Below are 25,496 nucleotides of genomic sequence, written 5' to 3'. Positions count from 1 at the left end.
AATTATACTGTTACTCGAAACATCCAGTCGTTCTCTAAAATTGAACATTAACTTTGTTTAAAGTGCTTTAAAAGTCCAAACACCCACAGCTACAAACATAACGCTGGTACTTGTATTTTGGTACTCCCCAACACTGGATGCCTTGAAGTGACTATTGTAGTAATTTGGTGCTCTATAAATAAAACAAACTTGAACTGATATTGAATATTGTTACTATCTAATTGAAAAATATATTTCACTGGGAAAGTTAAAGCCCACCAACAAATGACATACATACTTTTTCTCTAGGAAATGATTCTAAATACTTTTCTACCACTTGTCACAGTCAGCTAGTGGTAAATGTGTTTTTGGTAATGTGTTAGGTGTGGCTGTGTGCAGGCAGGAATAGGACCCAAGGTGCAGACTCCGGAGACAGAACTTAAACCAAAACAGCTTTAATGCTGAACGCAAACATAACATAACTGGAAAAACTCCAAAAAACAAACTAACACCGGCGGATTGACAAAACACACAGCAAAGTAAACGGTAGATCACGACACGGACACAGAGAAACACAGGGCTTAAATACACAGAAGGAGCAATCTGGGAATGAATAACAGGAGGGAAACAGCTGGGGCAAATCAGAACTGACGAGACAAAAGGAAGCATAAACTGAACACACTGAGATAAGACAGAGACTTTCAAAGTAAAACAGGAAACACATAACACAGACTCACATGCAGGCACTACAGAGGGAACAGAGACGTGGGACCAGGGCAGACACAAACACTGACTGAACACGGGATATAGGAACTAAGGATACACAGAGACGCGAACTAGACAAGGGGATACAGGTGATAGGGGAGACAGAGCAACTAAAGAAGACAGAGACATAAACCATAAGACAGAACTCAACGAAACCAAAGACTAAAAAGTATAAATAATATAATAAACTCAAATACCCTGGGTCAACGACCCAGGCATCCTAACAGTACCCACCCCCTTAAGGGCTGGCTTCCAGACAGCCCAAACCAAAACACCAAAACAAAAAAACAAAAAACAACCCAACCAGGGCGGGCGGCAGGGGAAACAGGATGGAGGGCTCGAAACAAAACCAAACAAGGAGCCAAAAACAAAAAAAAAAACAAAAACGAACAAACAATGGAGCCCGGAAAGCAACAGAACAAAAAACAGGCTCACGACAGGCGCAGGCGGCCAGGAAAAACAGTTCACAAAAAGTTCAGGGGGCCGACCCGGAGGCTGACAGCACAACAGTCCAAACCCGGGCAGTTCAGGGGGGCGGCCCGGAGGCTGACGGCCCAAGAGCCCAGAAAACAGTTCAGGGGGCCGGGCAGGCAGGAGACACCGGCGGCGACGGAGTACGTCAGGAGGCCGACCGGGCGGGAGGCACCGGCGGAGCAGGTCAGGAGGCCGGCCGGGTGGGAGGCACTGGTGGCGGCGTAGTTCCGGGGGCCGTCCATGACGGCGGCGTAGTTCAGAGGGCTGTCCATGATGGCAACGACGTCCAGTCATCGGCCGGACAGGACAGGCAGGCCGGACAGGATGTGCAGGCCGGACAGGATGTGCAGGACGTGCAGGCCGGACAGGACGTGCAGGCCGGACAGGAGGTGCAGGCCGGACAGGCCGGGCAGGAACAGACAGCATGGAGACCTCAGGAGTAGAAGAAGCTGAACACTCGGAGACTGGACCAGGCGGAGCTGCAGAGGCTGAGGCCGGACCAGGCAAAGCAGAAGCCGAAGCTGGACCAGGCGTAGCACAGGCTGAGGCCGAAGCTTGACCAGGCGGAGGCGAAGCAGGAACAGAGGCTGAGGCTGAATCCGGACCAGGCGAAGCTGCAGAGGCTGAGGCCGGACCAGGCGGAGCTGCAGAGGCTGAGGCCGGACCAGGCAGTGGAGCCAGTGGTGGCTGAACGGCCTTGCCAGAACCATCAGCAGACACTGGGATGTGCTGGCTGGGTCCTCCCGGACCCCCAGCTGACGAGGCAAGAGGCTGAACGGGCCCCTCGGATCCTCCAGCAGGAAGAGACGGCTGAAGCGGCCCCTCGGATCCTCCAGCAGGAAGAGACGGCTGAAGCGGCCCCTCGGATCCTCCAGCAGGAAGAGACGGCTGAAGCGGCCCCTCGGATCCTCCAGCGGAGACAGGTGGCTGAAGCGGCCCCTCGGCCCCTCCAGCGGAGACAGGTGGCTGAAGCGGCCCCTCCAGCGGAGACAGGTGGCTGAACGGGCCCCTCGGACCCTCCAGCGGAGACAGGTGGCAGAAGCGGCCCCTCGGACCCTCCAGCGGAGACAGGTGGCTGAACGGGCCCCTCGGACCCTCCAGCGGAGACAGGTGGCTGAACGGGCCCCTCGGACCCTCCAGCGGAGACAGGAGGCTGAAGCGGTTCCTCGGACCCCCAGCAGGAAGAGACGGCTGAAGCGGTTCTCCAGAACCCCCAGCGGGAACAGACGGTGGAGTGAATGACTGAGGTGAGAACAGAGCAGGTGACTGAGCTGACAGGTGAGCTAATGTTTGAGCTATGGAGAGAAGTTTAAGTTGTATTGACTGTTGTAACGATGGTAGTAATGGTGGGTGAGGTGGTGGATGAGCATTAAGCTGAGCTATGTCTTCCGAGCCTACGGAAAACTGCTGGACGGGCTCGCCTGAGCCTCCAGCGAGGACAGAAACCGGTGCAGGGGCCTGCTGGGCAGTAGCCGCTCCCACCCGCGGAATAGGCACAGGCGCAGAGACTAGCGGAGCCTCAGCCGGCCTGGAAACTGGAGCAGGGACAAACTGGGCCCTAGCCCCCCTCACCCGAGGAACTGATACAGGTGCAGGAGACGGCTGGACCGCAGCTGCCCTGGGTAGAGGAGCACCGGAAGGCAAAGGAGTAGGCTCACTGAAAACTGTCCATCCATCCATCCATCTTCAACCGCTTATCCGAGGCCGGGTCGCAGGGGCAGCAGCCTAAGCAAAGAGGCCCAGACCTCCCTCTCCCCAGCCACCTCCTCCAGCTTATCCGGGGGAATACCAAGGCGTTCCCAGGCCAGCCGAGAGATATAATCTCTCCAGCGTGTCCTGGGTCTTCCCCGGGGCCTCCTCCCGGTGGGACATGCCTGGAACACCTCACCCAGGAGGCGCCCAGGGGGCATCCTTGTCAGATGCCCGAACCACCTCAGCTGACTCCTTTCGATGTGGAGCAGCAGCGGCTCTACTCTGAGCCCCTCCCGGATGGCCGAACTTCTCACCCTATCTCTAAGGGAGAGGCCAGCCACCCTTCGGAGGAAGCTCATTTCTGCCGCTTGTATCCGCGATCTCGTTCTTTCGGTCACTACCCACAGCTCGTGGCATAGGTGAAGGTAGGGACGTAGATCGACCGGTAAATTGAGAGCTTCGCTTTTACACTCAGCTCTCTCTTCACCACGACGGACCGGTGCAGCGTCCGCATTACAGCAGCTGCAGGCCCAATCCGTCTGTCAATCTCCGGCTCCCTTCTCCCATCACTCGCGAACAAGACCCCGAGATACTTGAACTCCTCCACTTGGGGCAGGAACTCATCCCTGACCCGGAGAGGGCACTCCACCCTTTTCCGGCTGAGAACCATGGCCTCAGATTTGGAGGTGCTGATCCTCATTCCCGCTGCTTCACACTCGGCTGCGAACCGTTCCAGTGCGAGCTGGAGGCCCTCACCTGATGAAGCCAACAGAACCACATCATCCGCAAAAATCAGAGATGAGATTCTGAGGCCACCAAAGCGAAAGCCCTCCGCCACTTGGCTGCGCCTAGAAATCCTGTCCATAAAAATTATGAACAGAACCGGAGACAAAGGGCAGCCCTGGCGGAGCCCATCACCCACCGGGAACGAGTCTGACTTATTGCCGGCAATGCGAACCAAGCTCCTGCAACGGTTGTATAGGGATCGAATGGCCCGTAGCAATGGGCCAGACACCCCATACTCCCGCAGCACCTCCCACAGGACACCCCGAGGGACACGGTCGAATGCCTTCTCCAAGTCCACAAAACACATGTAGACTGGTTGGGCAAACTCCCATGCGCCCTCAAGTACCCTTGAGAGGATAAAGAGCTGGTCCAGTGTTCCGTGACCAGGACGAAAACCGCATTGTTCCTCCTGTAGCCGAGGTTCGACTAGCGGACGAACTCTCCTTTCCAGCACCCTGGCATAGACTTTCCCAGGGAGGCTGAGGAGTGTGATCCCCCTGTAGTTGGAACACACCCTCCGGTCCCCCTTCTTAAAGATGGGGACCACCACCCCAGTCTGCCAGTCCACAGGTACTGCCCCTGATCTCCACGCAACATTGCAAAGGCGTGTCAACCAGGACAGCCCTACAACGTCCAGAGCCTTCAGGAACTCGGGGCGGACCTCGTCAACACCAGGGGCTCTGCCACCAAGGAGTTGTTTAACTGCCTCAGTGACCTCGCCCCCGGAAATTGGCGGGTCATTCCCCTCATCCCCAGACTCTGCTTCCTCCTCGGAAGACGTGTCAGTGGGATTAAGGAGGTCCTCGAAGTATTCCTTCCACCGCCTGACAATTTTCTCAGTCAACGTCAACAGCGCTCCACCAGCACTATACACAGTGCAGGTAGAGCACCGCTTTCCCCTCCTGAGACGCCTGACGGTTTGCCAGAATCTCTTCGAGGCAGTCCAAAAGTCTTTTTCCATGGCCTCTCCGAACTCCTCCCACACCCGAGTTTTTGCTTCAGCCACTGCCTGAGCCGCATTCCGCTTGGCCTGTCAATACCTGTCAGCTGCCTCCGGAGTCCCACAGGCTAACCAAGCCAGATAGGACTCCTTCTTCAGCCTGGTGGCTCCCTTCACCTCTGGTGTCCACCATTTGGTTCGGGGATTACCACCACGGCAGGCACCAACCACCCTGCGGCCGCAGCTCAATGCAGCAGCTTCGGCAATGGAGACGCTGAACATGGTCCATTCGGACTCAATTTCCCCAGTCTCCCTCGGAATGCTGTTGAAGCTCTGCCGGAGGTGTGCGTTGAAGATCTCACGGACTGGGGCCTCTGCTAGACGTTCCCAGCACACCCTCACTACGCGTTTAGGTGTACCAGGTCTGTCCAGTGTCCTCCCCCGCCACCTGATCCAACTCACCACCAGGTGGTGATCAGTTGACAGCTCAGCCCCTCTCTTTACCCGAGTGTCCAGAACATATGGTCGCAGGTCTGGTGATACGATTACAAAATCGATCATCGACCTACGGCCTAGAGCGTCCTGGTGCCACGTGCACTTATGGACACTCTTATGTTCGAACAGGGTGTTCGTTATGGACAAACTGTGATTAGCACAGAAGTCCAATAACAAAGCACCGCTCGGGTTCAGATCAGGGAGGCCGTTCCTCCCAATCACGCCCCTCCAGGTCTCGCTGTCGTTACCCACGTGAGCATTGAAGTCTCCCAGCAGGACAACAGAGTCTCCAGGTGGAGCACCTTCCAGCACCCCCCTTAGGGACTCTAAGAAGGCTGGGTACTCTGAACTGCCACTCGGCGCATAAGCGCAGATGACAGTCAGGACCCGTTCCCCGACCCTAAGGCGCAGGGAACAAACCCTCTCGTCCACCGGGAAAAACCCCAACGTACCGGCAGCAAGCCGAGGGGATATTAGAATACCCACCCCAGCCCGCCGCCTCTCACCAGGGGCAACTCCAGACTGAGACAGAGTCCAGCCCCTCTCCAGGAGACTGGTTCCAGAGCCCAAGCCATGCGTAGAGGTGAGCCCAACTATATCTAGCCGGTACCTCTCAACCTCACGCACTAACTCAGGCTCCTTCCCCACCAGAGAGGTGACATTCCATGTCCCTATTGCCAGTCTTGGCAGCCGGGGGTCAGTCCGCCAGGGCCTCCGCTCCTGGCCGCCACCCGACACACAATGCACACGACCCCTATGGCGCCTCCTGCGGGTGGTGGGCCTGCGGGAGGATGGGCCCATGTCTCCTCTTCGGGCTGTGCCCGGCCGGGTCCCATGGACTAAGGCCCGGCCACCAGGCGCTCGCCCTCGAGCACACTCCCCGGGCCTGGCTCCAGGGCGGGGCCCCGGTAACCCTATCCCGGGCAGGGTAAACTGTTCCCTCGATGTCCTTTTCATAAGGGTCTTCTGAATCGCTTTTTGTCTGGTCCCTCACCCTTTGGTCCTGGGTGAGGGACCAGACAAAAAGCGATTCTCCTCCTTGAATCGCTACCTTATCATGGTGGAGGGGTTTGTGTGTCCCAGGGATCCCGGGGGCTATGTTGTCTGGGGGCTTTTGCCCCCTGGTAGGGTCTCCCATGGCAAATTGGTCACTGAAAACTGGTTCATCAAAAATAGGTGACGACCCTTTCCCACCACGTTTAACAGTCCGTACAGTCTTAGGTTTAGCAGTGTTCACAGTCTCAGAAAAAACAGACTCGGCAAATTTGGGTTTTAGCTTGTTCCCACTCCAACGAGCAGACCTCGAACTAAAAATCCCAGACGAATGCTTATTGTGATGAACTAGCGTGGGAGGATTCAAACCAAAACTGGCCTCCCAATCCAAATCCTCGTCGAGAAAAGAAATCCCAAAAGTGTCTGAGGTGAGTTCATAGTCTTTACCGTTTAACGGCTCAGGTGGAGTTTGGAACGTGTAGTCCTTTTGACTCACCACCGGAGGTTGCTCAGACGTGTCCATATGACGGCGACGTGAGCGCCGTTTCCTTTGGGCAGAGGTAGCTGGCGGTGTGAGCAACTGAGCCTCCGGTGCACAGAACGGTGACGCTGAGGATGGAGCGTGAGCGCCTGAAGCCACACGGAGGACTCCCAACTGAAGCGGCCGCATCTTGAGTGCCAGCGGAGCAACAGGTGGAGACTTCTGACAGCTCCGGGGACCACCGAGAGCCAGCCGAGTGCCATGGAAAATGCGCCCGACGTCAGGGGTGAGCAATGGCTTCCAGCGGAGTTCCTCCTCCAGCTGGGCAAAGGCTGCTCGGCGTCACTCCTGAAGTTCAATGTCTGCTGGGTCCATAGTATGGTCGCGATCTTCTGTTAGGTGTGGCTGTGTGCAGGCAGGAATAGGACCCAAGGTGCAGACTCCGGAGACAGAACTTAAACCAAAACAGCTTTAATGCTGAACGCAAACATAACATAACTGGAAAAACTCCAAAAAACAAACTAACACCGGCGGATTGACAAAACACACAGCAAAGTAAACGGTAGATCGCGACACGGACACAGAGAAACACAGGGCTTAAATACACAGAAGGAGCAATCTGGGAATGAATAACAGGAGGGAAACACAGCTGGGGCAAATCAGAACTGACGAGACAAAAGGAAGCATAAACTGAACACACTGAGATAAGACAGAGACTTTCAAAGTAAAACAGGAAACACATAACACAGACTCACATGCAGGCACTACAGAGGGAACAGAGACGTGGGACCAGGGTAGACACAAACACTGACTGAACACGGGATATAGGAACTAAGGATACACAGAGACGCGAACTAGACAAGGGGATACAGGTGATAGGGGAGACAGAGCAACTAAAGAAGACAGAGACATAAACCATAAGACAGAACTCAAAGAAACCAAAGACTAAAAAGTATAAATAATATAATAAACTCAAATACCCTGGGTCAACGACCCAGGCATCCTAACATAATGTTGGTAATATTGTATATAAAGCCAATATTTTACGTATCTTCAGGTGACGATATGTTGTGGGAGGCTGTCAGTGTATACAAAATAGGTATATTTTTAGTCTGGTTTATTTTGTCTTGTTAAATAGCCGAGTTAAATGTTTTGTGTGTGTGGGCCTGTAAAGGTCACCGCATGCCACTAGCATTTCTGTCTTTGCTTATTCACCACAGAGGCCTTTTTCTGTAATCACTTTTTCTGAATTTCTGGTCTTGTATGTGAAGCAGCTTTCAGTAACTGTTCTTATTGAAAGCGTGTGTTTGTAGTTATATTTTCAAATGATGTTATCTTTGCACAATACCAAAGTGTCTTTGAACCACTACAAAAAAAAAAAACCCTGCTCAGAGGAAGAGGGCGGGCTTTACTTGGTGTCAGTGACAGAAATGAAAAAAAGCTCAAATGAGTGAGAAGGACGATGAAGGAAACATCTGTGCTGTGTCTGCTCTGTAAGTAGAATCTCTGTGCTTGTTTGAATTCTTGTACTTTGACTGTCTGCTCTCCTGATAAGGAGAAGACATGAAAAACAAATCAGGCTAAATTCAATTCAATTCAATTTTATTTATATAGCGCCAAATCACAACATAAGTCGCCTCAAGGCGCTTCATAGATACAGAGAAAAACCCAACAATGACATGACCCCCTATGAGCAAGCACTTTGGCGACAGTGGGAAGGAAAAACTCCCTTTTAACAGGAAGAAACCTCCGGCAGAACCAGGCTCAGGGAGGGGCGGCCATCTGCTGCGACCGGTTGGGGTGAGAGAAGGAAGACAGGATAAAAGACATGCTGTGGAAGAGAGACAGAGGTTAATAACAGATATGATTCAATGCAGAGAGGTCTGTTAATACATAGTGAGTGAGAAAGGTGACTGGAAAGGAAAAACTCAATGCATCATGGGAATCCCCTGGCAGCCTACGTCTATTGCAGCATAACTAAGGGAGGATTCAGGGTCACCTGGTCCAGCCCTAACTATATGCTTTAGCAAAAAGGAAAGTTTTAAGCCTAATCTTAAAAGTAGAGATAGTGTCTGTCTCCCGAATCCAAACTGGAAGCTGGTTCCACAGAAGAGGGGCCTGAAAACCGAAGGCTCTCCCTCCCATTCTACTTTTAAATACTCTAGGAACAACAAGTAGGCCTGCAGAGCGAGAGCGAAGTGCTCTAATAGGGTGATATGGTACTACAAGGTCATTAAGATAAGATGGGGCCTGATTATTTAAGACCTTGTATGTGAGGAGCAGGATTTTGAATTCAATTCTGGATTTAACAGGAAGCCAATGAAGGGAAGCCAAAACAGGAGAAATATGCTCTCTTTCTAGTCCCTGTCAGGACTCTTGCTGCAGCATTTTGGATTAGCTGAAGGCTTTTCAGTGAGTTTTTTGGACATCCTGATAATAATGAATTACAGTCGTCCAGCCTGGAAGTAATAAATGCATGAACTAGTTTTTCAGCGTCACTCTGAGACAGGATATTTCTAATTTTAGAGATGTTGCGCAAATGGAAGAAAGCAGTCTTACATATTTGTTTAATATGTGCATTGAAGGACATGTCCTGGTCAAAAATGACTCCAAGGTTCCTCACAGCGTTACTGGAGGCCAAGGTAATGCCATCCGGAGTAAGAATCTGGTTAGATACCATATTTCTAGGCTTTTCAGGGCCAAGTACAATAACCTCAGTTTTATCTGAATTAAAAAGCAGAAAATTAGCGGCCATCCAGGCCTTTATGTCTTTAAGACATTCCTGCAGTTTAACTAATTGGTGTGTGTTATCTGGCTTCATGGACAGATAGAGCTGGGTGTCATCAGCATAGCAGTGAAAATGTATGCTATGTCTTCTAATGATACTGCCTAAGGGAAGCATGTATAATGTAAACAGAATTGGTCCTAGCACTGAACCCTGTGGAACTCCATAATTAACCTCAGTGTGTGAAGAGGACTCTCCATTTACATGCACAAATTGGAGTCTATTAGATAGATATGACACAAACCACTGCAGCGCAGTACCTGTAATACCTACAGCATGTTCTAATCGCTCTAATAGGATATTATGGTCAACAGTATTGAATGCTGCACTAAGGTCTAGCAGGACAAGCACAGAGATGAGTCCACTGTCAGAGGCCATAAGAAGATCATTTGTAACCTTCACTAAAGCTGTTTCTGTGCTGTGATGAGCTCTGAAACCTGACTGAAACTCTTCAAATAAACCATTCCTCTGCAGATGATCTGTTAGCTGTTTGACAACTACTCTTTCAAGGATTTTTGATATGAAAGGAAGGTTGGAGATTGGCCTATAATTAGCTAAGACTGCTGGGTCTAGAGATGGCTTTTTGAGTAAAGGTTTAACTACAGCCAGCTTGAAGGCCTGTGGTACATAGCCGATCATTAGAGATAGGTTGATCATATTTAAGATCAAAGAATTAATTAATGGCAGGACTTCTTTGAGCAGTTTTGTAGGAATGGGGTCTAAAAGACATGTTGATGGTTTGGAGGAAGTAATTATTGAAGTTAACTCAGAAAGATCAATTGGAGAAAATTCAAGTTCAAAACACCACGAGGACCAACTGCAGGTCTGAACTGACTCTTTATCTTTGCTCAGGAGTCGAGGAAACACAGCAGGCAGTGAAAAGCTCAAATCATTCACTCATTATATCAACACAGCTGCACAGTGGACACATGACTTTACTGTGTTATTTTTAAAAAGTGGATATTTTGTGTATACTCATAGTGTAGTTAGTTGCAACTTCTGCAATTAGGCCTCTGCATTTAATCCATTCAAAAAGTGAAGAAGTGGGCAGCCACCAATACAGCTCAGGGTAGCTGTTCAGTGAACCCTGACCTTCCGATCATGGGGCAAGCACTCTACCTTCTGAGTTTTCTGTGCTCGAAGGTTTGCCATTAGTTGTATAGGTGATAGTTTTACATTGTGGTATTTAACAGATTTGCTTGACAAGTGAATAATTCCTAGCTCCCTGGGAAGTTAAAAAAAAAGTCTTTGAGCTTTCATAAGGAAGGACATCTTTACCAAATAAAAGATGTGGAGGTACCTGCTGTGGTGACCTCTTCTGAATAAAGGAGCAGCCAGAAGTTTAATACTCTAGTGGATACAGCTGTCTTTCCAGCATGCTTCCTGTGTAGATTTCCTCTGAGATATATCAAAGAGAGATGCGTGTCCAAATGATATAGAAACATGTTTTTGGTAGCAAATGTGCAGATATACAAAAACAGAGACAAGTTTGTGTGTTTGTCTGTTTGTGTGGAGTTGTTCTTTATGCTCAAATCAACCTGAGTGTCATTTCTCTTTAGTTCTGATCTCACTACTGAGCTGCACAACAAACCAAGGTCAGTAACCTTCTTCTGTCACAGTTTAAACCTGAGAAATGCTCACTGATATGACCTGATTGAATTCTCACACATTAAATAAATTAAATGAATTATTATGCAATGCAATTATTTCAATGTGGCATCATATTTGTCAAAAGTATATTTAATCATCAGTTTTTAATTTTAACCCTCACAGCTCGTCTGACTGTGAGTCCCAGCAGCTCTCAGTTCTTTAAAGGAGACTTTGTGTCTCTGAGCTGTGAGGAGGACGACAGCTCTGCTGGATGGACTCTGAGGAGAAACACAAGCAAACAACAGAGGACTCAGTGTGGAGCTGAATGGGGAACATTAAATAATTATTCCTGTGACATCAGTTACATTGTTGAACGAGACAGTGGAGTTTACTGGTGTGAGTCCAGAGAGGGTCCCATCAGTAACATGGTTAACCTGACAGTCACTGGTAAGCTGAGTGTGTGCAGTTAGTGTTGATGAAGCTGTGTGTAAATGGATGAAATGCTGTAGTTTGTCTCTGTGTTGAGGTGGATCAGTGATCCTGCAGAGTCCTGTCCTCCCTGTGATGGAGGGAGATGACATCACTCTGCTCTGTAAAACAAAGACCACTCCCTCCAACCTCCCAGCTGCTTTCTATAAAGATGGCTCCCTCATCAGGAAGCAGCCTACAGGTCACATGACCATCCAGCATGTTTCCAGGTCTGATGAAGGCCTCTACAAGTGTGACATCAGCGGTCATGGAGAGTCTCCATCCAGCTGGATCACTGTCACAGGTGACACACTCACCTGTCTGTGTTTCTGCAGCTTTCAACATTCACAATGTGACGACAACTTAATGACTGTGTTTGCTTTATTTTAGAGAATCACACCACCACACCTCCACCTACATCCACACCTCCACCTACATCCACCTCTCCTCCTGGTTCCACCTCCATCACTCTTCCTACATCACTCTTTTATCCTGTAATTCCTGTGTTGTCATCAGTTTGTGTTGTGGTTCTACTGGTGTTACTGGTTCTGCTGGTAAGACTATGTCGTCACAGGAAACCTGAAGGTCAGTTTCTTTAGATTCATTTTTTTTCTATAATATTTACAGTAAATAACTTTACTGTTACATTTCAGCATATCAAGATATGGCAGCAGAAGATGGCATTACAGAGAGTGAAATCAAAATATCAAACAGTCAAGTTGAAGGAACACAAGAAAGCACAGGTAATAATGATGCTCGTGTCTGTGTTTTTTTTCTTTTGCAAACAGCACCCTTTTGTGACCCATAAAAAGGATTTACACCAATGTTTGGGACTGTAGGCTAAGATTTATATTGCTAACTTCTAATTATTAGACAATGCATTTCAGGTTATTTCAGGGAGTACCAAGTAGTTTAATGAAGTACTTTCTTCAGTGAGCACTTAAGTAACCTAGTACACTACCTTCAACATAAGTAACGTAGGATATGTAATATATTACTTTCTGATTGACCCATAAACTATCCAAAACAGCAGGTCTGAGACCTCTGAAATGCCACCAACAGGACTTTGCTGTTTGTTGTTTGCCGTCTTTGCTGAAAGTATTCTCCAAATACAAACCCCCCCCCCAAAAAAAACCAACTAACTGGTCTAACTATCTTGCACACTTTTATCCCAGAGAGGATGTAGAGCCCATCCAGTTTTCCATGAACAGGATGTAGGCTTAACTGTTTTTTGTTTTATCCAAGGTTTGATTAATGGGTGGACTTGTCAGTATTCCTGGCATTGACCTTCTTAGGGAGAGTAAGGAATATGAGCCTCCTGAAAATAAAATACACTCTGTGTCTTTGGATTTGAATTTGAAATGTGAGATCATCACCTAATGCTACTAATTCAAGGCCACTGTTCCCGATGTCCAAACAGTGGTATGGGGGTGGTGTTACGCCCCCAGTCTAGGCGGGTAGGGACGCACATAAGGTTGGAGGAGAGAGAGACAAATCCCCGCCCTGGTTCCCAAGCCAAACATCCAAACCAGTTGTGAGTAAAAAGGTGTTTTTATTTAAGGAAAAGAAGCATAGCTCCAGGGTGAGCCCAGGTCAAAATAATAAACAAAACCAACTAAGTCCCACCAGAGAAAACTAACTAAACCCTGGGAAAGAAAAACAGAACAAACAAATGACAGAGCTATCCCTCGCTCCCTACCCGGAAAACAGGAGAAAACCATTCCAAAAGAAAAGGCAGCTCACCCCTTCCGCTTCAACCCAAGAGTGCCTAAGCGCTCAACTAATTCACTAGGAGCGGCTTTCACAATTTCACACTCTCACAAATACACAAGATAAGCACGGGCTGGGAACACCAGGGTCAGGGCCGCGACAGCTGTCCGGCTACTCGCTCGTTCCACTCTCTCTCTCCCCCTCTCGGAGCTGTCAGAGCGGCCTTTTGAAGGTAGTCAACCGCTCCATGGTCCAATCAGTCGCTCACGACTCCTCATTAGGGGAGGGAACTAGAAAAGTCTTAAGCACAGTACAGAAAACACAGACAGAAAACAGGCCACACATGGCCACAGCCGTAACACCCCCCTTCCCAAAATCAAAGACATCTCCTTGATAGATGTTTTGAACAGTTACTTTTAAAGGAAAACACGGGATAAGGCGTCTGCTAGCACGTTCTCAGTGCCCTTCTTATGACGGATTTCCAAATTGAAGTCCTGTAACAGGAGAGACCACCTCATTAGCCTTTGGTTCGAGTTCTGCATCCGCATGAGGAATACCAAGGGATTGTGGTCGGTATAAACTAGAGGTGTGGACTCGAGTCACATGACTTGGACTCGAGTCAGACTCGAGTCATTAATTTTATGACTTTAGACTTGACTTGAAAAAATGTTCTAAGACTTGTGACTTGACTTGGAATTTTACACCAATGACCTGGGACTTGAATTGGACTTGAACCGGTTTACTTGAAAAGACTTGATATTTCACCCCAAATATAAAATTTAACATGCATATTATATAGAGATTGAAAATGTGACGTCATTCAGGGGTAAAACCGCAAAGGATTCTGGGAACTCGTGGCAAGAGGTACTAGCGCACGCAGGCTTTCAATTGAAATCAGTCACACAGCGATAAAAAGAAACACAAAAATGTCAAGAAGCTGTTGTATTATTAACTGCAATAGCCGGTCGCATGACAGCCACGGAAAGCCGACGGGTAAAGAGATCGGTTGTTATCGGATTACGTCGTTGAAGAGAAATTGTTCGAGCCATGTTTCCGAAGTAACAAAGAGGCGACTGGATTGCAGCCATTCAAAGACAAAATATAACGTCCCAGAACCCTCCAGCTCACAGGTTAGTCTGCTCCAAGCATTTACACAAAGGTCAGTCTGCTGTTGTAGTTAATACGTCATTTTCATAACATAATTGGTGATATAGGTTACAAGCAAGTCTGGCGCTGAACAGAAATTGTCGCGCTATGCTCCTTTGTTTATTGTGCATAAATAGTGAATTGTCCTGACACAATATTGCGTTTCGCTTCTGTTATTATGGTACAGTGACAAAAACATATACTTTTATTCACAGGATAAAACAGGTTTTTTGTATCACTAATTGCCCAGTACGATTACAGCATACAGTATTATTGTCACTGCTACATTTCTGTAACGCGTACCAGAAATTATTTCCACTACTAATTAATTACCGTTGAGCTTAAAGGTCCTATTAATAAACGGTTAAGGAATGTGTTTTTATGAAGACAATTTGTGAGACTGGTAAACTTATGATACGTACGATGGTCTTTCGTTCTACACGGTGCATTTCAAGGTCCTGTACCCATCCGTCGGTAAACTGTACCTGGGCTTGTTGCAGTGACCTGAAGTTACTATCGTGCCAAACTAGGTATCCCCGACAGAATTTGTTTCCCCTGTGTCGGGAGCACACGCTGGACTGTCCAAATCACGGACAAACAGTATCCCGCATTGTTGATTTTTAGTTTACAAACACTTCTTATAATGACTAACTACTCCTGACATTTTTGAGATCTTAGCTCTTTATACAACGAAGTTATAGTGGGATACAAATAATATCAGGCTGGTCCTGCCACAATTTGTTCCCCCTGTGTAAATCACGGACAAACAGTATCCCACATTGCTGATTTTTCGTTCACAAACACTTCTTATTATGACGCATTTCTCCTGAAACTTTGGAGGTTTTAGCTCTTTATATAATAAAGTTACAGGAGAATAAAAATAGTTATTAGCCAAAATGTTTATGGTTTATTAAAATAATCCCATCTGATACCCCATGAGCAATAAATATATAATTTTCTGTTGTAACCCTCAAACTGAATGGTAATGTAACGATACTAATTTTTCACAAAATGAAAACATCAGTACTTCCTGCGTGCTCCCAGCACAGGGGAAACAAATTCTGTCGGGGATACCTACTTTGGCACGACACCGGTCCCACAATCGCATTCAAGAATAACATGCAGCTTATCTCAGAACTGTCGGTGAAAATTATTCTTGGAGCTAGGTTTAATTGAGCTGCATTTTAAAGAGGTGCAATTTCACAATTTGTGTATATTTTCAACGACATACACCTCAAAATGTTGCAATGCGAACAGCAGAGAGAGAGCCTCTTTCTCAATCGTACTGTACCCCCGCTGATGGACATTAAATTTCTTTGAGAAATAGCCGATCGGGTGATCCACACCATGACGGTCTTCCTGTAGCAACACGGCACCTGCCCCGTTTGCACTGGCGTCCACCTCCAATTTAAAAGGGAGTGCAAAATCAGGGGCAGCCAGCACTGGCGCACTGCACAGGAGAGTCTTAACAGCCAGGAACGCACTCTGACACGCAGAGGTCCACACAAAAGATTTCAACACACTAGTGAGGCTAGTGAGGGGTGCGACCACTTCCGCAAAGTTTTGACAGAAACCTCGGTAGTAGCCCACCATGCCGAGGAAACGGCGAAGCTCACGCCTAGTCTGAGGGGCAGGAAAGTCCAGTATGGCCTGGATTTTGGCCAAGATAGGGCGCACTTGCCCCTGACCCACTTGTTTCCCTAAATACGTCACCATGGCTTTACCAAAGTCACACTTGGCAAGGTTGAGGGTGAGGGATGCCTTTTCCAAGCGATGGAACACATCATATCTCCATGTGTTCTGACCAGGTGTCTGAATAGACGACAATATCGTCTAAGTACACTTCACACTTGCAGACGCCGCCCAGCACGATATTCATGAGCCGTTGGAAAGTGGCGGGAGCATTGCGCAACCCGAAAGGCATGACAGTGTACTGGAGAAAATGGTCAGGAGTAACAAAAGCAGAGATTTCGGCCGCACGTGATGTTAGGGGAACCTGCCAGTAGCCCTTTAACAAATCCAGCTTAGTAACAAACGTCGCAGAACCGACCCTGTCAACACAATCCTCCATCCTGGGAAGAGGATAGGAGTCAGGTTTGGTGACGCTGTTCACCTTCCGAAAATCTGTACAAAACCGTGGGGTCTTGTCCGCTTTAGGCACTAGGAGACACGGGGAACTCCACGCACTAGAGCTAGGGACAGCAAGACAATTTAGACAATTTTCCAACAGATAAGAGACTTCTGTCTGGAAAAGAGCACGTTTAGTGGGATTCACCCGGTAGGCATGCTGTTTGATTGGAGGATGGTCCCCCACATCAATATCATGCTCCAACACGGTGGTACAGGATGGAGTGTCCGAGAAAAGATTAGGATGATTCTCAATCAACCGACACACATCATTTCGAACATCACCATCTACCTCAGTTAAATGTGACCGCAAATCACGTAGGATTTTAGAGTTCCTAAGTTGTGCGCAACCCACAGTACCACCGAAAACCAAATCGTCATCCACAGGGTCATACCGAGTTTCAGAAACTGGCACCACAGTCGCAACTGTCGACACACCGCCAGCAAAGTAGGGCTTCATCATATTAATATGACATACACGACACTTTTTCCTTCGTTCTGGGGTGTCGATGACATAATCCGTGTCACTCAATTTCGCCTGCACCGTATACGGACCACTGAACTTGGCCTGAAGGGAAGATCCAGGGACCGGTAAAAGTGTTAAAACCTTATCACCAACCTCAAATTTCCTCTGCACAGCCTTCACATCAAACTTCCTCTTCATCCTACCTTGTGTTGCAATGAGAGCATCGCGTGCAATTGCGCATGCTTTATGCAAACGCTCTCTGAAAGAGCTCACATAGTCTAACACATTTTCCTTAGGAGCAACAGTGTCAGACAGGAAGTTCTCCTTAAGCAACCGCAAGGGGCCACGCACTGTGTGACCGAACACCAGCTCAGCAGGGCTAAATCCTAACGACTCCTGCACACTTTCTCTCACTGCTAAAAGAAGCAGCGGCAACCCCTCATCCCACTCCTTTTGAGACTCAAGGCAAAATTTCCGCATCATCGATTTCAATGTCTGATGAAACCACTCGAGCGCACCTTGCGACTCCGGATGATAGGCACTAGATTTCCGATGTTTAATGCCAAGTGACTGCACAACTTGAGCAAAAATCTTAGACATGAAATTAGAGCCTTGGTCAGTTTGAACAGCTTTTGGTAAACCAAAGATAGAGAAGAAGTTCACCAATGCCTTAACAACTGGTTTCACCTTAAGGGTGCGCAATGGAATTGCCTCGGGAAAACGGGTAGCAACACACATCAGAGTCAAGAGGTACTGGTGACCCGATTTTGTTTTAGGGAGTGGACCAACGCAGTCGATGAGGATGTGTTCAAAAGGTTCCCCCAAAACTGGAATAGGGTGTAAGGGAGCGGGTGGAATGACTTGGTTAGGCTTACCACTAATCTGACAGGTGTGACAAGAACGACAATACTTAGCAACGTCATTCTTCAATCCTGGCCAAAAGAAATGACGCAGAATGCGGTGATAGGTTTTCCTAATACCTAAATGTCCAGAAAAACTGTCATGGGCAAGACTAAGAACTTTGGGTCGGTACTGTTGAGGCACCAGAACCTGTTTAAACACATTCCAACCCAAGTCACCAGCTGTAGGCGGATACCAGGTACGCATCAACACGTCATCCTCGACACTATAAACACGAGGGTACTGGTCGCTAGAGTTGGCAGCGGAAAAACAACTCACAAGAGTCGGGTCACTCTGCTGTGCCAAAACCAAATCCTTTTTGTTGATTTCCAAAGACAGTTGAGGTGTCACTGATGGGCTAACAGACAGCATCGCCTCAGAGTCGCCCGTCAGTGGAACACGGGTTTCAGATTCAGACTCCGGCCCACCACCAGCACAGAGAAAAGAATCAGATAAATCCACGTCACCGTACTTGTGCCTATGCGCACGAGTTACCGCGCAAGCAGGAAAAACAGAGGAGGAACGCTCCTCAGCGACAGGGTTAGATAACAAAGTATCAGGCAAAGGTTTCGGGATGGCACCAGCAGCCTCCGCCCCCACTGCCGTCTCAAAACTCCCAGACCCACTCGGCGAGGTTTTTTTGTCCCTCAAACACTCCCCTGTCCACCAGTCTCTCCACCAAACACTGTTTAATTTCCGCCTTCTTGGCATGCAACGGAACATCCACCCTGAATAAGTTAGCCACTACCAACAAATCTGCTTTTGTGCACCGCTCCAACTTTTCAATGGAAGGGTGTTGCGCAAAATCATCCATGTCAAACGACATCACGAGCAAAGCAACAAAGAAAAACACAACTCTGCAGACAATCAACCACATCCGCGCAACAGAGCCACAATTATAACAGCCCCATTGCATCCAGAGACTTCAGGACTTTGGTTCAAATATTAACATCACCAATTTCCTTTTAACCTCATCTGGCCTCAACAAAATTTACAGACTGGTCGTGTTGTGACTTTTAGTCCATTTTTTGCCCAGAGAACATCAGCAGTGCTTTAGAGGAATAGAAGTCCAAAATTTCAATAAATCCAAAATGCAGCTCAGATTAGACAAAGATTCAATTTCAGGTGAATTATATATTTACAACAAAAGTCACCTCAAGGTCAGTTTGCTACCTTGTGCTCCTCAGTGCACACACAACATTTTAGCAGGATTAGCAGGATACATTTGAGAGTTTAACTCAACAGAACAAACTTCCTTTGACACAGTTGTTTGTTTCTTTTCAGGCTTCTTAAAGTTTAAAACCACAGCAGCAGCTTCCTGTTTTTGATTTCAGTTAGCTTCAGTCTGATGCCTATTCTCACCACAGAGTGCCCTGCTTTAGCTAACAATAGCGTTCATTACGAGAAAGTGTTTGCTTTGTCCTCCGTGGTAAAGTGCATCAGCCTGCATCAAAAAAGGCTTTGTGGTCGTCCATGTTCTCCTTTCACACGAACGCCCGCCAGTTCTTTGCTGGTTCACAGCTATGATCTTAAGAAGTAGAAAAAAAACTTTGAAAACCTGCTGCTATTTCTAAAAGTTATATAAAGATCATTATTTCATCTTTTCATGAAGCTACATAAACAAAAATAACATTTTTTGCCTTTTTGTGCTTTATTATGCAGAGGATGATTCGGCTTTAGTTTACTCAATAGTGAGAAAAAAACCTGGCAGTTATGGACAAACAACCATCAGCCCAAAGACGACCACAGGTACAGCTTTTCTTTATCTTCATCTTTAGGCAGACATTTCATTTCCTGTCATATAGCTCATGTTCCAGAGGTAAATGTTCACACTGAACATGACCAGAGTTTCTAATAATGGGGTCAGTTTATGTGCAATGCCTGTGAGTCAAAAGCTCAGGTAGAGGGTGACGGTTTTTATAGTTCTTTAATTTAATTGTAAAACAAACCTAACACTTCTATTTTCTATTTATGCTTCCAAGCTACTTCCTGCTGTAGTGCAAATGAAGAGCACTCATTATCGTTATTATTTAGCTTCGTCCATTTGTCCAATCCGGCCAGCTGCCACCTGGTGTGAGCTAATGGTAGCTAATGGGGTGTGAAACATCCAAATTTATGAATATTTGGCTGAAGTCCCAGTTATGACTACTCTATCCCATTAAGATATTTGCATTAAGTGTAACAGTGCTTTTTAGGAAGACTGCACTTTTCACAATAGCAAACTCAAATAAGGAAGCAGAACATTTGCACGAGAGATTCACATTGTGATTTGCAGCTGATGTGGTTTTCAGCAAAGCCAGGACTGTGTTTGAGGGACAGAATCATATTTACTTCTGTTTGATCTGTGTTTGTCTTCACACTTTAAACCAGAGTCAGACGTTATCTACGCTTCAGTGAAGTGATGCGAAATTGAAAACTACTTTGGATGGACATCATCAACCACCAGTCCAACCACTGATGCACACTGCTCGCCTCTAACTGCTCCCTGCAGCACCTCAGACCACAGTACCTCCGCTTTATTTTCATATGTTTCCTGTGTTTTTGTCACTTAGAAAACCACATCATATTTTCAAAATTGTTTCTTCCTCCATAATCTTCAGGAACAATATAAATATTTAGATATGTATTTATGTCCTCAATAAGTTTAGTGATATTTATATTTATTTGTGTTTGATGTTCAGTTTTATGAAGATCAATAAAGTTTTGATCCACTTTGGTTTTCTCACCTGGTTAAGTGGGTTTCACGACAATTTCACATGAAAAAGTTGACTTCATTAACTTCACTAAGTGTACATGCCTGCTTTCAGTGGAAAAAAAACAATGCAGACTAAAACCAGCATGGCCCTAGCTGTAATCTTCAAATAAATGTTTCAATACAGGATGTGTGTGTTTAAGACTATTTCACCCAGAAACCAACCAGCAGCTAGCATTGCAAAAATCCTGAAAAGTTTCTTGTAGCAGCTTCTCAAGAGAGCTGAAAGTGTTTCAGTTTCTGATAAAATGCAGAAAATATGACTCAGACTGGACCTTGCTCTGGATAATAGCCCCTAAACCAGTAAAGAGGCCGGTCTGATAACCTAAGTGTAGCTTGGAATGGGCATGATTTACATTTAAAGTCTTCTCCCATCTATTGGTATAAATGGGTGTTACAACTGCCTTGTGAATAATACGTTTGACCTCTAAAAGTTGTCTGCTGGTTGGGTATGACTTAGTTTTTAGGGTCAGGTTGCATTTTACTTAGAACCTAAATAGGAGTTTCAGAAACTATCACAGTTCTGTTATAAAATATTCATTTGAATATGACAAATCCATTAAACTTTCATAAATGGATAGGTGAGGACAGTTCATTGGCAATCGAGTGGATATCTGCAGAAGTTACTTCAGCAAAGTGGAGGATCTCTGGATCCCCAGGAGAACCTGGAAATCTTTCGGAGCAACCCGACTAACTCTCCCAGTTCGATTCTAATGGTAGTTCCACACACCCATGTAGCATTGACTACTTGGATGCCCAGACAAAATACACACAGAACAATGAGAAAACCCAATTGTCTATCAAGAGACAAAATAGAAGATGGACCTAGCAAACAGATTCATAAGAGAAATCAATTGTGAATGGTCTAAAATAACAACTTTCCATAGTCTGCGTATAAGTTTGGTGGAAAAAACAGATGCAAACGAGCACTAGCGGGTTAGACAAAGAGATTACTTGGTTAAGCACAAAAGAGCTAATGATCTGAACTCTGCAGCTGGAATAGGAAAGGTATACTGGTCTCACCGCGGGAGACTCATTTCACTATCACAGAGTCCACAAGAAAACCAAATGAAAAATACGTCCAGATGTGAGTCAGAGGGACTTCAGAGAAGCTTCAAATAGAGTCTGTGCACCCCTACAGAACACTCTGAGAGGCAACACAGGCTCTGAGTCTCATATATGCCGAGGGGAGCAGCTGCTTTCCAAGACATGCCTCAGAAGACAACTGGGAAAAGGAAATCCACTAGCTGGTTAAAAAACGGTTCCTCTTGAGGAAATCAATATGGTGATCTTGGAACACACAACATGCACCTGACCCAAACAAAGTATGTTTAAGAACTGCCTTATGCTTGTGAATGAGCTATAGAGGCTTATGGTAACAGTTTGGTATCCTCAGACCATACCATGCAACATCTTAATTTCAAGGGAGCAAAACTCCCAAGTAGGGATGGGTACCGGTATCCGGTGCCATGATGGCACTGGTTCTGACATAAACGGTAGTAACCAGACCGAAAAGCAGCGCACATTTCGGTGCTTTATTTCGGTGCTTTTTTTTCCCCGAGATGTGATACACTTTGAATTCTAGCCAATCGTTTTACGTTTCCGAGGATAGTAGGCGGGCCCAGGCAGGGCTGGACTGGGACAAATAATCAGCCCGGGCATTTTGACTAGAGACCGGCCCACCAAAAATGTGACGTCATTCAGGGGTAAAACCGCAAAGGATTCTAGGAACTTGTGGCAAGAGGTACTAGCGCATGCAGGCTTTCAATTGAACTCAGTTACACAGCGATAAAAAGAAACACAAAAAATGGCAAGAAGCTGTTGTATTATTAACCGCAATAGCCAATGTTGTGCCAAAAAGTGATTGCCTGCCAAAAACTGTTTTCCGGTATTTGCCAAAAACTGATTGCTCGTATTTAAATTGCTATAAGTAACTTGTTGGGCTATAATATGTGAAACATATGTCAAATGCATCCCTCACGGATGACATAAAGTCATCTCTCCATCTCTCTCTGCTGCTCTTCTGTCTCCTCTGTCACAGACTTCTCCACTTTTGATGATAAATCAGCCTGGTGCAACATGTAAGGATTGGCACAATTTGTTAACATTTTGAGGAGTTTGAGAAACTAACCTAAAGCATAAAATAAAATTTACTATCAGTAACTTCATAGCACCCGCCCAGCAGTATATAAACTCCGTCATGCTAGCTAGTACGCAGTACCAGTTATTCTAAGCGACTGTAAAAAGTCAGCACAACGAAAACAAACTACAACTAAACTTGGTTTATATCTGACACAGATAGACAGCAGGTCATAACTTCTTACCTGAAGTTCAGTTCCTCTGCCACTATGACCGGCGGCCGCCTCGGGTCTCTCCTCCTCTTGCCTCCCCTTTCCCTCATCCACCTGCTGGCCTCCATCACTTGCTGATGTTGCTAAATCTGTGGAAGCTATGCCATAGCTACCGCCAAACAATTCACTTATTTTTACACATTTGGCAGCGTCTGCCTGAAGGGTTTGTTTCTTTTTGGCCCTAATTTTTTCTGCACCTCCTTTCCTTTTTTGTTCTCCATTTTCTTTAGTTCGTCTATAAGATTGCTAAACAAGGGGGAGGGTGCATCCGACCTCCTCGGCTGTAATTGGTCCAGCCCAGAGTCGATCATGACAAATTGGCCAATCCAACACCTTTCATTATTTATACCCTTCTAAAAAGACCAAAAATCGATCGGCCCATAAAAACAAAAAATCGCCAGCGGCCCACCGGGCAAATGCCCTATATGCCCGATGGCCAGTCCAGCTATGGGCCCAGGTACGTACGTTCTTTTAGAGCAGAGCTACAGATTAAAAAATGCCCAAGGCGAAGCGGTCAAAAGTCTGGCTGTACTTCACAGCAAAAGATGCAAACTCAGCAGCCTGCAACAAGTGCTTTAAGCTGATACTGTGATACTGTCAAAGGAGGTAACACCTCAAATCCGATGAAACACCTGGCGACGCATAGCGGTTTTTTTTTTTTAAAGCCGAGAAATGCGCCGTATAGCTTGCTGCGAGACCTCACACCGAGCACATCTACTGCGGGTGTGGTGCCTGTTATCGGACCTGGAGTTAGCAACATCCCCCAAAATCCCGAAGAGGAGAGTCCTGGCCCCTAGCCCTGCCAGTGTAGCAGAAATGATGACGGATGATGATGGCAGCAACAGCCGTTCTTCTCTGCGTGAGTAGCTTAATGTTGTTCGTGTGTAATTTACGTTGAGTAGGCTAACCACGTTACTACATTAATGCATGTAAGGTGAACTAGCAAACACCGTCGTAGTTACATGTGGCTGTCTTCTTGTTTGATGGCAGATACTCCCTTCACCCTGGCCAAAAAGGCTAAACTGACCAAAGAAAAAGTGGAAACCAGCTAAACATGAGAGGTTTTTGGACAAAGTTTGTGTTTTTTCCATTGTTTAAGCACTGCTTCCAGACAAGAGTGATACCATATATGCCCCATAGCTGCAGAAAAGGCTAACTTTGTTATCTTTTTACAAAAAAACAGCTGAACATGAGAGGTTTTTGGACCAATTTTGTGTTCTTCATTCTTTAAGCACCGGTTTGAGCACCGTTTGAGCACCGGCACCGTTTCAAAAGTACCGGTTTGGCACCGGTATCGGATAAAACCTAAACGATACCCATCCCTACTCCCAAGACTTTTTTTTTTCAGTTTAGAGGCATTTCCTTGCTGAATATGTAGGGGGAAAAAAATCAGTTTCTCCATCTTGGATAAATGTATGACCAGCTGATAAGCTGTCAGAAAGCAGGCATCCTGGAATATCCTGGCTCCATGGAATAATCTGCAGTGATCTGGGAGTTAATCCAGACAGTGAAGTGCAGCAAAGCAGATCTGTACGCTGCTTGGTTAGACCTTGCCTTTGGCTCTATCCTCCATAAGCACATCACAAGATGCCATTGCTACAACGCTCCACACCACCATCTCTCACCTGGAAGTGCAGGGCCGTTACGCCAGGCTGCTCTTTGTTGACTTTAGCTCTGCTTTCAATATGATACTCCCGGACAGACTAATAGATAAACTGCTGGAAATTGGACTTCCTTCCACCACCTGCCGCTGGATCAGAGACTTCCTCTCAGACCGTGTACAGAGAGTTAGAGTGGGGCCTCATCTTTCCTCAGCCCTCAGCCTCAACACCGGCTCTCCACAAGGCTGTGTACTGAGTCCCCTACTGTACACTCTGTACACACATGACTGTGTTAGTTCCCACCCAGACAACACAGTCATCAAGTTTGCAGATGATACCACTGTGGTGGGGCTCATCTCAGGGGGAGATGAGACTGCATACAGAGCTGAAGTTCAGAGGCTGTCAGATTGGTGTGCAGACAACAACCTGGACCTCAATACCACCAAAACAAAAGAACTGGTAGTTGACTTCAGAAGGAGGAAGTCCGAGCTGCAGCCTGTCAGCATCAACGGGGAGTGCGTGGAAAGGGTCTCCAGTTTCAAGTTTCTGGGTGTGCACATAGACACAGACCTCCAATGGAGCTCTAACACCTCTGCGGTCTTAAAGAAGGCCCAACAGCGTCTCCACTTTCTGAGAATCCTCAGAAAAATGGACCTGAAGAAGGAGCTGCTGACCGTCTTCTACCGCTGCTCCATTGAAAGTGTGCTGACATATTGCATCGGTGTGTGGTTCTCCAGCTGCACCACAGCACACAGAAAGGCACTCCAGAGGGTCATCAACATGGCCCAAAAAATCATTGGACATCCTCTTCCCTCCCTGAAGGACCTGTACAGCACTCGCTGTCTCAAGAGGGCACGCAGCATCCTACGGGACTGCACACACCCAGGACACCGGGTGTTTAAGCTGCTGCCGTCTGGCAGGAGGTTCAGGCTGCTGAGGTCCCGAACAAATAGACTCAAGGACAGCTTTTACAACAGGGCAATAGCCCTGATCAA

At 46.9% G+C, this 25,496-nt stretch overlaps 2 protein-coding genes and 1 pseudogene across 2 annotated transcripts in view; 1 reads left to right on the top strand and 2 right to left on the bottom strand.

Moving 5' to 3' along the window:
* Positions 1 to 25,496, bottom strand: part of LOC146578653 (uncharacterized) — a 563,460-nt pseudogene that overhangs the window by 163,933 nt on the left and 374,031 nt on the right.
* On the bottom strand, positions 854 to 6,868 carry LOC146578671 (uncharacterized). Its single transcript, XM_085250225.1, has 5 exons — positions 6,621 to 6,868; positions 2,391 to 2,836; positions 2,179 to 2,352; positions 1,483 to 1,871; positions 854 to 1,383 (listed from the first exon to the last, which is right to left on the bottom strand). Exons 1-5 carry the CDS (start codon positions 6,866 to 6,868, stop codon positions 934 to 936), a joined length of 1,707 nt encoding a protein of 568 aa, XP_085106351.1. The 3' UTR covers positions 854 to 933.
* LOC146578668 (low affinity immunoglobulin gamma Fc region receptor III-like) overlaps positions 8,035 to 25,496 on the top strand; it is a 66,801-nt gene continuing 49,339 nt past the window's right edge. Inside the window, exons 1-3 of the mRNA XM_085268946.1 lie at positions 8,035 to 8,098; positions 10,950 to 10,985; positions 11,164 to 11,427. Coding sequence (XP_085125072.1) covers positions 8,068 to 8,098; positions 10,950 to 10,985; positions 11,164 to 11,427 — 331 coding nt within the window. The 5' untranslated portion in view covers positions 8,035 to 8,067. The remainder of the gene's footprint in view (positions 8,099 to 10,949; positions 10,986 to 11,163; positions 11,428 to 25,496) is intronic.

Source organism: Mchenga conophoros, linkage group LG3, assembly GCF_057382185.1.
Source record: "Mchenga conophoros isolate Kocher_MC1m ecotype Shallow Benthic linkage group LG3, M_conophoros_male_GT1.1, whole genome shotgun sequence".
Taxonomy (NCBI): Eukaryota; Metazoa; Chordata; class Actinopteri; order Cichliformes; family Cichlidae; genus Mchenga; species Mchenga conophoros.
Note: the sequence above shows the minus strand (reverse complement) of the source record. Positions and strands in the feature narration are given on the sequence as shown.